General features: G+C 33.2%; 2 protein-coding genes across 2 annotated transcripts; both read right to left on the bottom strand.

The window, feature by feature from the left end:
- Positions 1–2,769: 2,769 nt before the first annotated feature.
- LOC110808738 (subtilisin-like protease SBT5.3) lies at positions 2,770–8,219 on the bottom strand. The gene is made up of 11 exons (XM_022034335.2): positions 7,658–8,219; positions 7,422–7,531; positions 7,232–7,329; positions 6,954–7,118; positions 6,163–6,271; positions 4,549–5,083; positions 4,354–4,451; positions 4,027–4,272; positions 3,829–3,943; positions 3,533–3,746; positions 2,770–3,454 (listed from the first exon to the last, which is right to left on the bottom strand). The coding sequence occupies exons 1-11, from the start codon at positions 7,739–7,741 to the stop codon at positions 2,913–2,915; spliced, it is 2,316 nt and encodes a 771-aa protein (XP_021890027.2). The 5' UTR covers positions 7,742–8,219; the 3' UTR covers positions 2,770–2,912.
- A 2,199-nt stretch (positions 8,220–10,418) lies between these two features.
- LOC110808696 (tyrosine N-monooxygenase-like) lies at positions 10,419–12,719 on the bottom strand. The gene is made up of 2 exons (XM_022034265.2): positions 11,674–12,719; positions 10,419–11,221 (listed from the first exon to the last, which is right to left on the bottom strand). Exons 1-2 carry the CDS (start codon positions 12,646–12,648, stop codon positions 10,571–10,573), a joined length of 1,626 nt encoding a protein of 541 aa, XP_021889957.2. The 5' UTR covers positions 12,649–12,719; the 3' UTR covers positions 10,419–10,570.
- Between the last annotated feature and the right edge of the window lie 26 nt (positions 12,720–12,745).

Below are 12,745 nucleotides of genomic sequence, written 5' to 3'. Positions count from 1 at the left end.
TGGTAAAAATAAATATTTTCTACTATTTATTGATGATTTTAGTAGAAAAATTTAGGTATATTTTTTAAAGCAAAAATTAGATGTTTTTGTTACTTTTAAAATTTTCAAAACTCTTATAGAAAAAAATTGTAGTTGTGAAATAAAGTCTTTGAGAACAGATAGATGAAGTGAATTTACTTGCAAAAAATTCTATGATTTCTTTAAATCTAATAGAATTCATCGCCCTTTAACAGTTCTAAGATCACCACAACAAAATAGAGTTGCAAAAAGAAAGAATAAAACTATTCTTAATATGACTAGAAACATGTTGAAAATAAAAAATATGCCCAAGGAATTTTGGGCCGAAGAAATTTCTTGTGCATTATATTTATCTAATAGGTCTCCAACATCAAGTTTAAAAAATATGACTCCCCAAGAAGCATTAAGCAAAATGAAACTTAATGTCAACCATTTGTGAGTTTTTGAAAGTCTTGCATATGCTCATGTTCCACAACAAGAGAGATCTAAACTCGACGATTGAAGTGTCAAACATATCTTCATTGGGTATGATACAAACTCAAAAGGATATAAATTGTATAATCCAAGTAATGACAAGATCATGGTAAGTAGAGATATTGAATTTAATGAAAAAGTGACTTGGAATTGAGAAAAGAAAGAAGAAAATGCTTATGATTTCTTTCCATACTTTGAAAAGGAAGACCAAGAGACCATGGTACCTTTACAAGAGATAACTCCACATCATTCTCCAATTCATGTTGCATCACCCACTTCTCAAGAAAGTTCAAGTGAAAGGCCACGAAAGTTGAAGAGCATTCAAGATCTTTATGATGAAACTGAGAAAATCAATAATTTTGATATAAATAATTTGTTTTATCTTTTTCTTGACAGTGAACCAATGAATTTTGATGAAGTCATCAAAATTGCAAGATAGAGACAAGTTATGGATGAAGAGATCAAATCCATAGAAAATAATAACATATGGGAGCTACTCACTCTTCCTAAGGGATATAAAGCTATTGGTGTCAAATTGGTCTATAAAGCTAAAGAAGATTATCAAGGAAATGTGAAAAGGTATAAGGCAAGAGTTGTGGCTAAAGGATACAAGCAAAAGCATGGGATTGATTATGATGAGGTTTTTGAACCAGTTGCTCGCATGGAGATTATTCGCTTGTTCTTAGCTATTTCAGCTCAAACAAAGTAGAAAATTTTTCAACTTGATGTAAAATCGACATTTCTTAATAACTATCTTAACGAAAATGTTTATGTAGAACAACCATTGGGTTTCATGGTTGAAGGGCCTGAAGATAAAGTGTTGAAATTGAAAAAAGCTTCGTATGGGCTAAAACAAGCGCCAAGAGCATGAAATAGCTGTATAAATAAGTCTTTTGAAGATAACGGATTTGTTCGTTGCCTTCATGAATATGTTCTTTATGTAAAGTATCATTCTAATGGTGATACTATATTTATGTGTCTATATGTGAATGATCTCATCTTCACGAGCAACAATCCAAGTTTGTTTGAAGAATTCAAGAAAAACATATTACTTGAATTTGAAATGAGATATGAAACTCATGTCTTATTATTTGGGCCTTGAGGTGAAGCAAATGGAAGATGGTATTTTTATTTCTCAATAAGGATATGCAAGAAAAGTCTTAGAGAAATTCAAAATGCTTAATTGTAATCTTGTGAACACACCGATGGAATGTGGAGTCAAGTTATCAAAGTTTGATAATGGAGAAAAAATAGATCCCACTCTCTTTAAAAATCTTATAGAAAGTTTGAGATACTTGACATTTACAAGGTCTGATATTCTTTTTACAGTTGGACTAATAAGTCGTTTTGTAGAAGCTGCTACTACCTCCCAAATGAATGTTGCTAAAAGAGTTCTACATTACCTTAAAGATATTATTGACTTTGGGTTATTTTATTCATTTTCTAATAATTTTAAGTTTGTAAAATTTTGTAATAGTGATTTCGTTGGAAATATTGGTGATAGAAAAAATACAACTGATTTTTTATTATTAATGGGTGATTGTGCAATTACATAGAGTTTTAAGAAGTAAGTCATTGTTATACTATCAACTTGTGAGTCTGAATATGTGACATCAACCTCTTGTGCTTGTCATGCCAGATGACTTACAAAATTATTGAAAGAACTTTATTTAATATAGAATGAAGCTATTAAAACTTTTATTGATAATAAGTTCGCATAAGCATTAGCCAAGAACCCGGTATTTCATGAACGGAGCAAACACATAGACACAAGATATTATTTTATTAAAGATTGCATTGCTAAAAAGGAAGTAGATCTCAAGCACGTAAAGACTAAAGATCAAGTGGTGGATATTTTCATCAAACCACTCAAGTTTGAAGTCTTTCAAAAACTATGCATTAATCTTGGATTGAAAACAAGATTTGCAAATTAAGGGAGAATGTTAAGAATTAATTCGTAAATTATAATATAAGTAATTAGTTTGTTAGTAGTTAAAATTTATAAATTAGAGTTTTTATATATCATTTGGTTTGGTAGCAGTTGTGGATCATAAATTAGATTTATTATATTTGTTGGTAGTTACAATTAATTGTAGTAGTTATAGTTTATAAATAATCATGTACTTAAAGGTTTTTTGTAAGAAGTACAATAGAAAATTTTGAGTTTTCTCATTAGTCTCTCTAGCCTTTTCCTCCTATCTCCAACATCTCTTGCATTTATGAATTTCAACATTTTCGCAGTTTTGTGGCCATTAGATATGATTAACAAAACGAAAATGGCAAAAAAAAATAGCAAGAGACTTTTATTCTTGATAAAGCATAACATGGGTGTGTAAACTAGAAGGCATTTCTTTTTCCTGCTACCACAAAGGTAAAAAATATAATATCTTAAACCAACATTATTGTTTCTAATTAATCAATTAAGCTGCTTTCACCACTATAGGACTCCTTACGTAGTGTTCATCTTCATCCGACCACACCAACTCTCCAAACACATACTCCTTGGTAGGATTCTCGGCTTTCATCTTGAGAGTGACAGTGAAACTTTTCTCTTCTCCAGCTTTTTTGAACTTCAGTATTTTTGGCTTTACAGTCACTGAAATTCCTTTTGGTTTTTGTACTGTAACTCTGTAAGTAGTCGGTGAACCTACATTTTTTACTTTTCGACTCAAGGTAATTAAACCCTTGAGTTCAGGGACTGTGATCGAAGGATAGTTGAAATCGGCGAGACTAATATTAGTCCTGGGACAATTGAACTTATCATTTGAGAAAATCGAGATTAGTGTTTTACTGTAGCCCAAGGCACATAGGAATTTGAGGTAATCCTTTGTGTTTAAGTCATAAACCAGCCCAGGATTCATGGCCTGGTTTGGTTGAACATGTCCTGCTCCATAGCTAAATGGTGTTGCTTTAACATTTGATGCATTGAGAATAGACTCGTTTATGTTGTCCATGGTGGTTGCTGTGCATAAAAGAAAAGCCACGTTGGAATTCCAGCAGATAAATTTATATAAATCTAACTGGCTTTTAATTTAATTACCAGAAGTCATGATAGCTGATCGAATAGCAGCAGGACTCCAGGAAGGATAGAGGGTTTTAAGGAGGCCTACAATGCCTGAAACATGAGGACAAGACATTGAGGTTCCTGAGACAGAGTTGAATTGTACTCTACGCCTGTCGAAATTTTGATTTGTTGGCCCTTGAGCTCTTGTGTAGGCGGCTATGACATTTACTCCCGGTGCTGTTATATCAGGCTACAATAGAATCAACACTTATTTGTTAGCTACTTGAGATTTACGTATGGATAGAATTAACTATGCATTTTCGCTAGAACACCTTGAGAATTTCTGGTGTTACAATGTTGGGACCTTTTGATGAGAAAGCTGCCATGACTGGAGCTGGTTTTGTAGGTAACTTTGTTTTTGGACGAGTCATATATGCCACTGGAGAACTATGAAATATAGAAAATTAGAAATAGAAGAAAACCAGGTGAAGGAGCAAAAAGAGTTACGGAGTAGATAATCCAAATCTTACTTGGTTAAATTAATGTACTCGAAAACAGAAAGACCATCTGTGAAACTAATGTGTGAAGCTGGGAGCACATGAGCATCAGCAATGATTTCATTCCCATTAAGCTCACTATTAGCAAGAATCATGCCAACAGCGCCGGCCAAAGCAGCTTGTTGTCCTTTGTCAACTCTTGCATTTAAGCCTCTAAGGCACACCAAGATCTTCCCCTTCACCTTCTTGGGGTCAAGAGCCCCGGCCTCACATAATATCCTACATATTTCAAATACGATAACTCATATATTAAGTTAAAACACATATTATAATAAAGAAACAAAGAGCTAAAATTCTTACGCTTCTTCATTTGATGCATTTGTTGCTTTGGCATTAAGGGCACTGATAAGTGGGAAAAAGTTTGTGCCCGGTAAAACTGCATCTGATAAGCTTTCTCCCTTAGAGATCAAATCAAACAAGACAAAGATTATTAATTAAGATTCATATATTTAATACAAAAATATTAATTAACATGTTTTTTTTGTTAAAGATTACCTTGAAACTCATGTTATTGCCAAGTAGAACATAACTAGGGAACTCCCTATCCATAGTGCTTGCCCCAACGGTGATCTGCCACGGTGCAACATTAGACACACTACCGTCGTCTGGGCCAGAGTTTCCAGCCGAGCAAACCACCACAATACCATGCTTGACTGCATGAAAAGATCCAATGGCTACACTGTCGTTAAAGAAACCACCAGCTGTACCACCCAATGACACAGACAACACATCAACACGGTCGTGAATGGCAGCATCAAAGGCTGCTAGAATATCTGCATCGAAGCATTCGTTGCCCAGTACGGGAGGCCAGCACACCTTGTAGGCAGCAACTCTGGCTCTCGGCGACCCTCCTTTGGCTGTCCCTTTGCCTAGCCCAAACACACTGGCATTTGCTACCATGTTACCTCCAGCTGTTGAAAGGGTATGTGTCCCATGCCCTTCATTATCACGAGGTGATTCAAAGGACGAGTTTAATGAGCCTACCGCACTGGCATATCCTCTGTTGAAGAATCTTGCTCCTATCAACTTCCTTCAATGTACACCATAACACATTTATATGCATATACACTTTCCACCGCGAAACTATACATAGAATTATTAGTAATTAACACTTACTTATCAATCTACAAATGAATAGCTAGGATGGGCAAAGTCGATAGAGAAATCAAATGATGGGAGCAGAAAATCCCAGTTTCCAGTCACCACGTTGTTAATGTATAAGTTTACCAAAAAATTATATAGAAATTTGTACATGATTAAGAAGATAATATGAAATAAAAAACTTTTGTCTAATATTATATGTGTAATAAATAATTTTGCTTTATATCAACAAATAAAATCTATATTATAAACAGCCAACAGAATAATAGAAATTAATTACGTTTATCTTGAAGATTTAAACAAACTGACAAACATAATTCAGTCCATAAAGGATTACTTTTAATTAATTAGTTAATTACTTAAGCTATTAGTGGTGTTAATTTTGTTTTTAGTGAAAAAAGGGGCATGAGAAATGCAAAGTCAAAAAAAAAAAAAAAAAAAAAAAAGGGGAAAGCAAAGGAATGTGCTTTTTCTAGAGATTCCGGTCCCCCACAATCGAAGGAGAGATTAGATATTTGCGATACTGTGAGAAGAAATTGTGTGACTGTGAATTGATTGCACAAAGCTGAAATTGCCAAATAAAAAATACCCACCAGTTTTTTGGATTATAATTTGGACCAATTGATGAAAGAGAACCACAAGCTCAAATTAGTACCAGCGTTTGACATCTCCCTAGTTCAGCCCTCATAAAACTCAAACACAAATGACTAAAGTTTCTAGGAAGGAACACAATTTTTGTCTTTAATCTATGTTTATTTGGCATAAAATACTAACAAAATCTAATAGAAATTATCGTCTTACATTACAACACAATATGTTGTCATCTATGTAAGTTGAATTTTTTTGGGAAGATTACAAACCACGTGCATTATGTATCAAACACAATGTAATATAATAATTTGTTATATTATCTTCATATTATATTTGTACATTTGACCAAGTTTAGTACTGTAAAAATAGCTAGGAGTGAATGGTTAGGTAAAAAAAGAAGGGGGTGGAGTGACTGACCTGTTGCAGTGAAATGAAGAATCTTTGCCATGGTCACAAATTCCTCTCCACTTTGATGGAATCGGTCCCAACCCCTCGTCGCTAAAGCTTTTTGATTCAGGCCACACACCTTCCACAATGTTCCAATCAAACATTACCATCACCCTACACCAACTCAATATACACACATATAGACATCCTCCCCAAAAACACTCACTTTCTTCATCATATCAGGTTTTGATCTTCATTTATGGTTTACTAGTTAATTTTTTTAATAAAAATTTATATATTTTAATAATTAAATAATATATGCTGACAACATAATCAATTTAAAAAATATATTAGAAATCATTAAATTTAACTAAAATTCAGATTTTTATAAATATATATAAATATTACTTCGTTTAAAAGCGACATATTAATTAATTAATTTATTTATTTATAATAAGAGTTTACGAGGGTGGTCCATTGTTTAGGCAACAAAAGTATAATTTAATGAAGATTTCATCATATGCATGAACGTGGGGTAGTTAATGCTTCCATAATTATCATATATTAGCTTACGTAATTCTCTACGTGCTTCTTCAAATCCATTTTTTTATTAACACTAATTCCGTAAAATAATATATATATATATATATGTATTTCTCTTTCGCTGCGTAACTGAAGTCAACTATTCAAGTTCAATCTTTTCTGCGTCGGATCCAATCTGAATCAACCAAGTGGACTGAGGAAAGTTGACTAAACAGTTCTAGACGCTGTACATGGCTTAACAAGATTAGAAATCCAAAGGAAGAAAAAAGGAAACTAACCAGTATCGAGGTTTCCTATAATTGTATCTTCACCAAATCTGGCTTTCTTCCATATTGAGCTTGATGGAACTACGCCGTTTTGCTCCAGCCCAAGAAAGTCCCACGATCGAGTTGTGTGCAACTTTCTTCCTTTGTTCAAAAAGACTGAAACCACCTTCGGATGCTCTATAACATTGATTTAAAGAATAACCCAAATCACCATTACAAACTCTTAACAGAATATAGAGAAAGAAACAGAGAGAAAACAGAGGAAAACAGGGGAAACAGAGGCTTTTTACTTGCTAGCTTAGCAGCTACTTCATCATTCAATTCTGCAGCAAAGCCATTGATGTGCTTTGTGTAGGAGTAGAAAATGGATTCTTGGGCTTCTTCGGGACTGTAAAGAAAAACATCAGAATAGTTTAATGTCATCAAAGACGTCTCATTTGATCGAATGAAGATAACCCGAGTTGCAGAAAGTTTCTTTACCTCCCCAAGAATGATCCAAGAAAATCATAGTGGGATTCTTTTACTCGATCAAGATCAGCTGATGATAATTCTAGGCCGTGAGAATGAGCTCCCAAGTACACCACATAGGACTAAAACGGCAGGCCGAGTTGCAGATTATGAAAAAATCATTAATAACAACAATAATTATTTTTTTTAAAAAAAAAAAAAGAGAGAGAGAGAGAGAAAAGAGAAGACCAAGATATAAATGTTCTCACCGATTTAGAAGCAATGACGGGCGTTAGGGATATAGAGAAAAGAAGAAAAGAAAGAAGATAGAGGGTAGGATTTGAAACAGCCATTGAGGGGATCTGCTGCTCTGCTTCAATTCTGTTTTGGGGTACAGAGGAGATTGTTGAGTTGCTGTCAAATGGGTCTTATATAGAGAGAAACAGAGTGTGATTTTGAGGGGAGGGATGCAAGAAAACGTTGTACATATAAAGTATACTTTTTAAAGAAAAGAAATTATGAAGCACCCTTATAACTATAATTATTATTATTGTTTATCATAAACAAATCATATGTACGTATGTATATACATACACAATGCGTTGATATTTCAGTGAAGTGGACCAAGATATGGGATTTTAATGTGAGAAAGTGAGAGAGTAAAATTTAAGAAGAAAAGAGATTTGGAAAGAAACTTGAAGGATCTATAAGGTGTTCACAATGTGGCAAGGATAACATAAATTTTTTTATTTCATGGATTGGCTGTTGCAGCTTTCTATAAGGAAATTTGCAGCTTTTATTCCTCTTATAAAAGTTTATATTTAACCATCTTAATTATATAATTTGTGTTAATACATAATTAAAAAAAGATGTCAATTTCTAAGTTGGGTTTTTTGGAATATTCAATTTAATTTGGGTCTCTATTAATAGAACACAAAACTCATTTTAGCTAAGACTGCCCAGCTCATCTTACTCTCAATTAATTTGGGTCTCTATTAATCCTTTAAACTATTTGAGTAAAAAAATGAGAGAGAGTTTTTTGTTCTAATGCATTCTATTCATCTATTTGACATAGACAAAAACGTAAAAGGAATGACACTGAGTAGAGCCCAAAATAGAGATGAACATAGAGAGAAAGAAAATAGAAAAGTAAGGAAGTAAAGAGAGCAAAAGAAGAAGGGAACAACACAGGATTTCAGGTTTTAGATTTTGTATGAGGATTTCAAGTTCTCTATAGCTTTTAAACTTAATTGAGTATTAGTAAAGCTTATCCAATAACTTTTCTTCTTTGCTCTTACTAAAATAGTTCTCATTTTCTTTTAATGCTATTAGACTTTTAATATTCGGGTATTGTTTGTCGATAATTTATATATTAATTATACTAATTTTAGTTATGTTTTATACGATTCTATCAAAGATTTGAAAGAAAATTATTATTATTATTAAATATCTTATTATTACAAAAGAGCATTAAGAGGCCCTCCCTCCAATTATGAAGAGAGGTTTGTTCACCTTTGCTCTATTGTTCCTTGACTAGAATAAGCAATCTTGTTTTGTAATAAAATACAATTTTTTAGGTTTAGAGATTTGAGAATAATACATATATTATATCAGATGTTATGTGAAATTTATTGTGAATTAATAATTTATATATAACATTTAAAGTTAACTGTGTTAAGTATTTTAAAAAATATGGTGAAGTGATATTACATTTATATTTTAGCTATAAATTTAAATTTTTTAGGATAATTTATTTAATCATGTATATATATATTGGGTTTTGTGAAGGAATATAATCAAAGAAGAAGTGTACAGTAGTAAGTAGATGTCAGTGTCAACTTGAAATGAAACAAAGAAATGTAAAACAATATCATGAAATTTCTCTCTAAAATGACTTATCAAGAACACATAAAGGACCAAATAAAAAACTGAAAGGACATCCAATATCCACTCAGCTTATTATTGGGTCTATGGATATGGATAGAATGAAACTACTTAATTGATGAATACATATATTTGCTATGAAAACAAGTTAGATGTACGTAAATATTGATTCCTAGCAAAAGTAAAATGTAACATTAAACTTAAAACTTATCATATCAATATCAAATTATATATATACAGAACTGACCGAGCAACAAGTTTGTTTTTACCGCTGAGTAAAAAAAGTCGGTGTCCGAGCAGTCCATTTCAGTTCCTTTTCAGACGGAGTTGAATCTGCAAAGCACGATAATTGGTGTGAATGTAAGAAGCAAATTGCTGTATATGGGTTGGTGGAATTGCATGTGAAAACTGGTAAATTACGGGAAAAGAGAATGCATATCAGTTTCTTCAAACTGTTATAACATTTCTGTGTGTGGTTCGCATTCTTGAAGATGACATTTTGTTTTTTAAGCTGGTGTGAATATGACTTATGAAATATATATATACATATATTCCCATTTTGAAGGTATTCAAGATGCATGACAAACAGGAAGATTTTAATCTTTTTTTTAGAAAAAAGAAAAAAAAATTTTAATTGATATTTTATAAGCGAAAAAAATTGAAGATCTAACAAGACGAAATTTCCCACTTATATATACCAAGATAGAGACAATTATGTGTGTGTGTATATATATATATATATATATAAATTCGAAATGGGTGATGGAAGCTCATTTTGGAACCATTTGATTTTTTTTTTAATGATGTGTAAAAAACAGATCGGTGATGAAGAGTTTATATAATACACAGTTTTAGAGTTCGTAATCAGTATTTTTATATCTTAAAATTTTAAATAGATAAATATTTTAACTAAAAAATTTATTATTTTTGAACTAAAATAATTGTAACAAATTATAATTTTAGTAATTTTTTTCTTATTCTTCGTACTTGATTGACATCACCATACAAAATTTGAACCCATTTAAAAATTGACCTTCTCATAAAACGACACTTTCAAATTTGGTGGAAACCATACGAGGAGAAGACACTATAAGAAACAAAGAAGGCGCCCAAGCCCAGAAATTCTGGGCTGGTACTAATTTTAATTTCATCTCCTACTGAACCAACAAATCTCGGTCCACCTACCTTAAGATCGAAGATCAAATCGAACATAATTTTTTTGGTATAATCCAATTTTTCAGTCTGAAATTAAATTCTTACATGAAAATTCTTTAATGGCTTCTTCCCAATATTAATAATCATGACTTATCAGCTGATGGATAGAGATTAGGAGCCAATCTGGGCTCAGCCCAAACAACCAAAGGCTTACCCAAAAACATGTCATCTTCTCCCTCGTTAAGATCCGTACAACCCTCGTTCTCAGTTGCAGACCATGAAAATCCTTGAAGAAGCCTGGCTAAAAGCATGGTGGTCATGCAAGTTCCAAGAGATGCTGCAATGCAACCACGCCGCCCTGTACTAAACGATATGAACCGCAAGTCATGCTCCGTTAAACTCACCTCATTATCATCGTCGTCAATTTCATTCAGGTGCCTCTCTGGTTTGAACTTGAGCGGGTCATCCCAGACGTTAGGGTTCCGTCCAAGGCCAAGACGGCTGAGGAGGACATGGCTTCCTTTGGGAATGAAGTAGCCGGCGACGGTGGTGTCGGTTAGGGAAACATGAGGAACGTTGAATGGTGCAACCGGGTGAAGACGAAAGGCTTCTCTGATGCATGATTTTATGTAGTTGAGACGGGGAACGTCTGATTCTTGAACCAGTCTTTCTTTGCCAACTTCCCTGTTTAGTTCCTCTACGGCTTTTGAAAGAATGGCAGGTTGATTTATCATCTCTGCCATTATCCATTCCACTGCATTTGATGGGTTATCTACTGCTGCCATCATGATCTCCTACATTAAATTTTTCTTTCTTTTCAATGGTTATGGGGTTATATTAATATATTACTACATATATATATATATATATGTGTGTACATATATGTCCACATACATTGTACTAGAAATCAAGAAAAATATCTAATTTAGTTATCAAAATATAGTTAACATTATATTTTGGTGATAAAAGATATAATATAATATAATATAATTTTTTTAGAAAAGATCTTTAAAATAGTTAAAAAATAATTGAAAATTAATTATATCAATTTAATATGTTAAATTTTAATGTCAATTGAAAAATCTAAAGCTAAATAAAAAATTTATAGATTACAAAATAATTCTAAGCTATTCCATCTAAAATAAAACTTTTGAAACATGTTTAAAAATTTGAAGATTGATTTATAATAAATGTAACATCAGTTGTACTCCAAAAACTATATTGGGTGATATTGAAAAGAACTTACTCTAGATTGTGCTTTGATTTCTTCTGTTGTTAGGAGAGGTTCTCCTTTTGAATCATTCAATGTGATAAGAACATCAAGCAAGTCTTCAACCGTCTTCTTCATCTTCTTCCCACTGGGCTTCTTGTCCCTGCTCCTCCAATACTGAATCCTTTCTTCTATAACGGGATTGTTGTATTTCTCAATAACTCTGTTAGCTTCTTTCACGATCTTTTCATGGCCGTCAAGATCAAGCCCTATCAACCAAGGAAAATAATCTGAAATACAGAAGGCATAAATGTAACCAAGGGCTGTAAAGAGAGCTTCCACATGGTCTATTTCATGGCGGCTAGGGCCTGCATCATCAGGCACTGAATCATAAAAGTATCTCTTGTCAAACGTCAACCTCCTTATCACATTCCCACTGTAAAACCGAACTGCGATTCTCAAATTCACCTTCTTACCCCACTTGTACTGGTTATAGATGTAACTCACAAGATTGTCAGCTTCCTCGGTCCTTTTCTCCCGGAGCCACTTGTGTCTTGCTGGACATATGATCTCCGACGTCAAGACCTTTCTCATTTTCTTCCATTGATCACCGTACGGTGAAATTACCGCCGTTCTATAACCGCCGCTGAAAGTCTTGGTAGCGAAGGAAGTTGGTCTGGATGCAAAAATTGAGTCTTTGTTTTTCAAGATTTCTCGGGCAATCTCGGGACTGGTGACTGGAATTACATGAGTATTTCCTAGACGGAAACAAGCAATTTCAGTGTCTAATTCCTTCATGGTTCTGTGAATCCACCGGAAAACTGGCTTGTTGGTGAGCATTTCAGGAATGCAGCCGACGATCGGCCATGGAAGAGGACCAGGTGGGAGTTTCTTATAAGCCCTGATTTTAGTTGATCGTTTGATAAGCATTATGAGGATGAAAAGCACTATGACTAAAATCTGGATTGTTGAAGGAAAAGTGTTAGTCATCCCGTCTAAGGAAATTTTCATGGTTGCAGAAGAAGAACAGGTTAAGGAGAAGAAAAGAGGACTTCTTCTGTGTAAACTCGTGATATATATATACATATATGTACACGTGTATCATTTT

The sequence above is a fragment of the Carica papaya genome, chromosome 3, assembly GCF_054855325.1.
Source record: "Carica papaya isolate Zhongbai chromosome 3, ASM5485532v1, whole genome shotgun sequence".
Classification (NCBI taxonomy): domain Eukaryota; kingdom Viridiplantae; phylum Streptophyta; class Magnoliopsida; order Brassicales; family Caricaceae; genus Carica; species Carica papaya.
Note: the sequence above shows the minus strand (reverse complement) of the source record. Positions and strands in the feature narration are given on the sequence as shown.

Coding starts and splice junctions, on each gene's coding strand:
- LOC110808738 (XM_022034335.2), bottom strand. CDS start 7,741: ATGGCTGTTTCAAATCCTACCCTCTATCTTCTTTCTTTTCTTCTTTTC. Junction 6,272..6,953: donor TATAGGAAACCTCGATACTG/GTTAGTTTCCTT, acceptor ACATTGTGGAAG/GTGTGTGGCCTGAATCAAAA. Junction 3,455..3,532: donor ATCAGCTATCATGACTTCTG/GTAATTAAATTA, acceptor TTTTATGCACAG/CAACCACCATGGACAACATA.
- LOC110808696 (XM_022034265.2), bottom strand. CDS start 12,648: ATGAAAATTTCCTTAGACGGGATGACTAACACTTTTCCTTCAACAATC. Junction 11,222..11,673: donor AAATCAAAGCACAATCTAGA/GTAAGTTCTTTT, acceptor AATTTAATGTAG/GAGATCATGATGGCAGCAGT.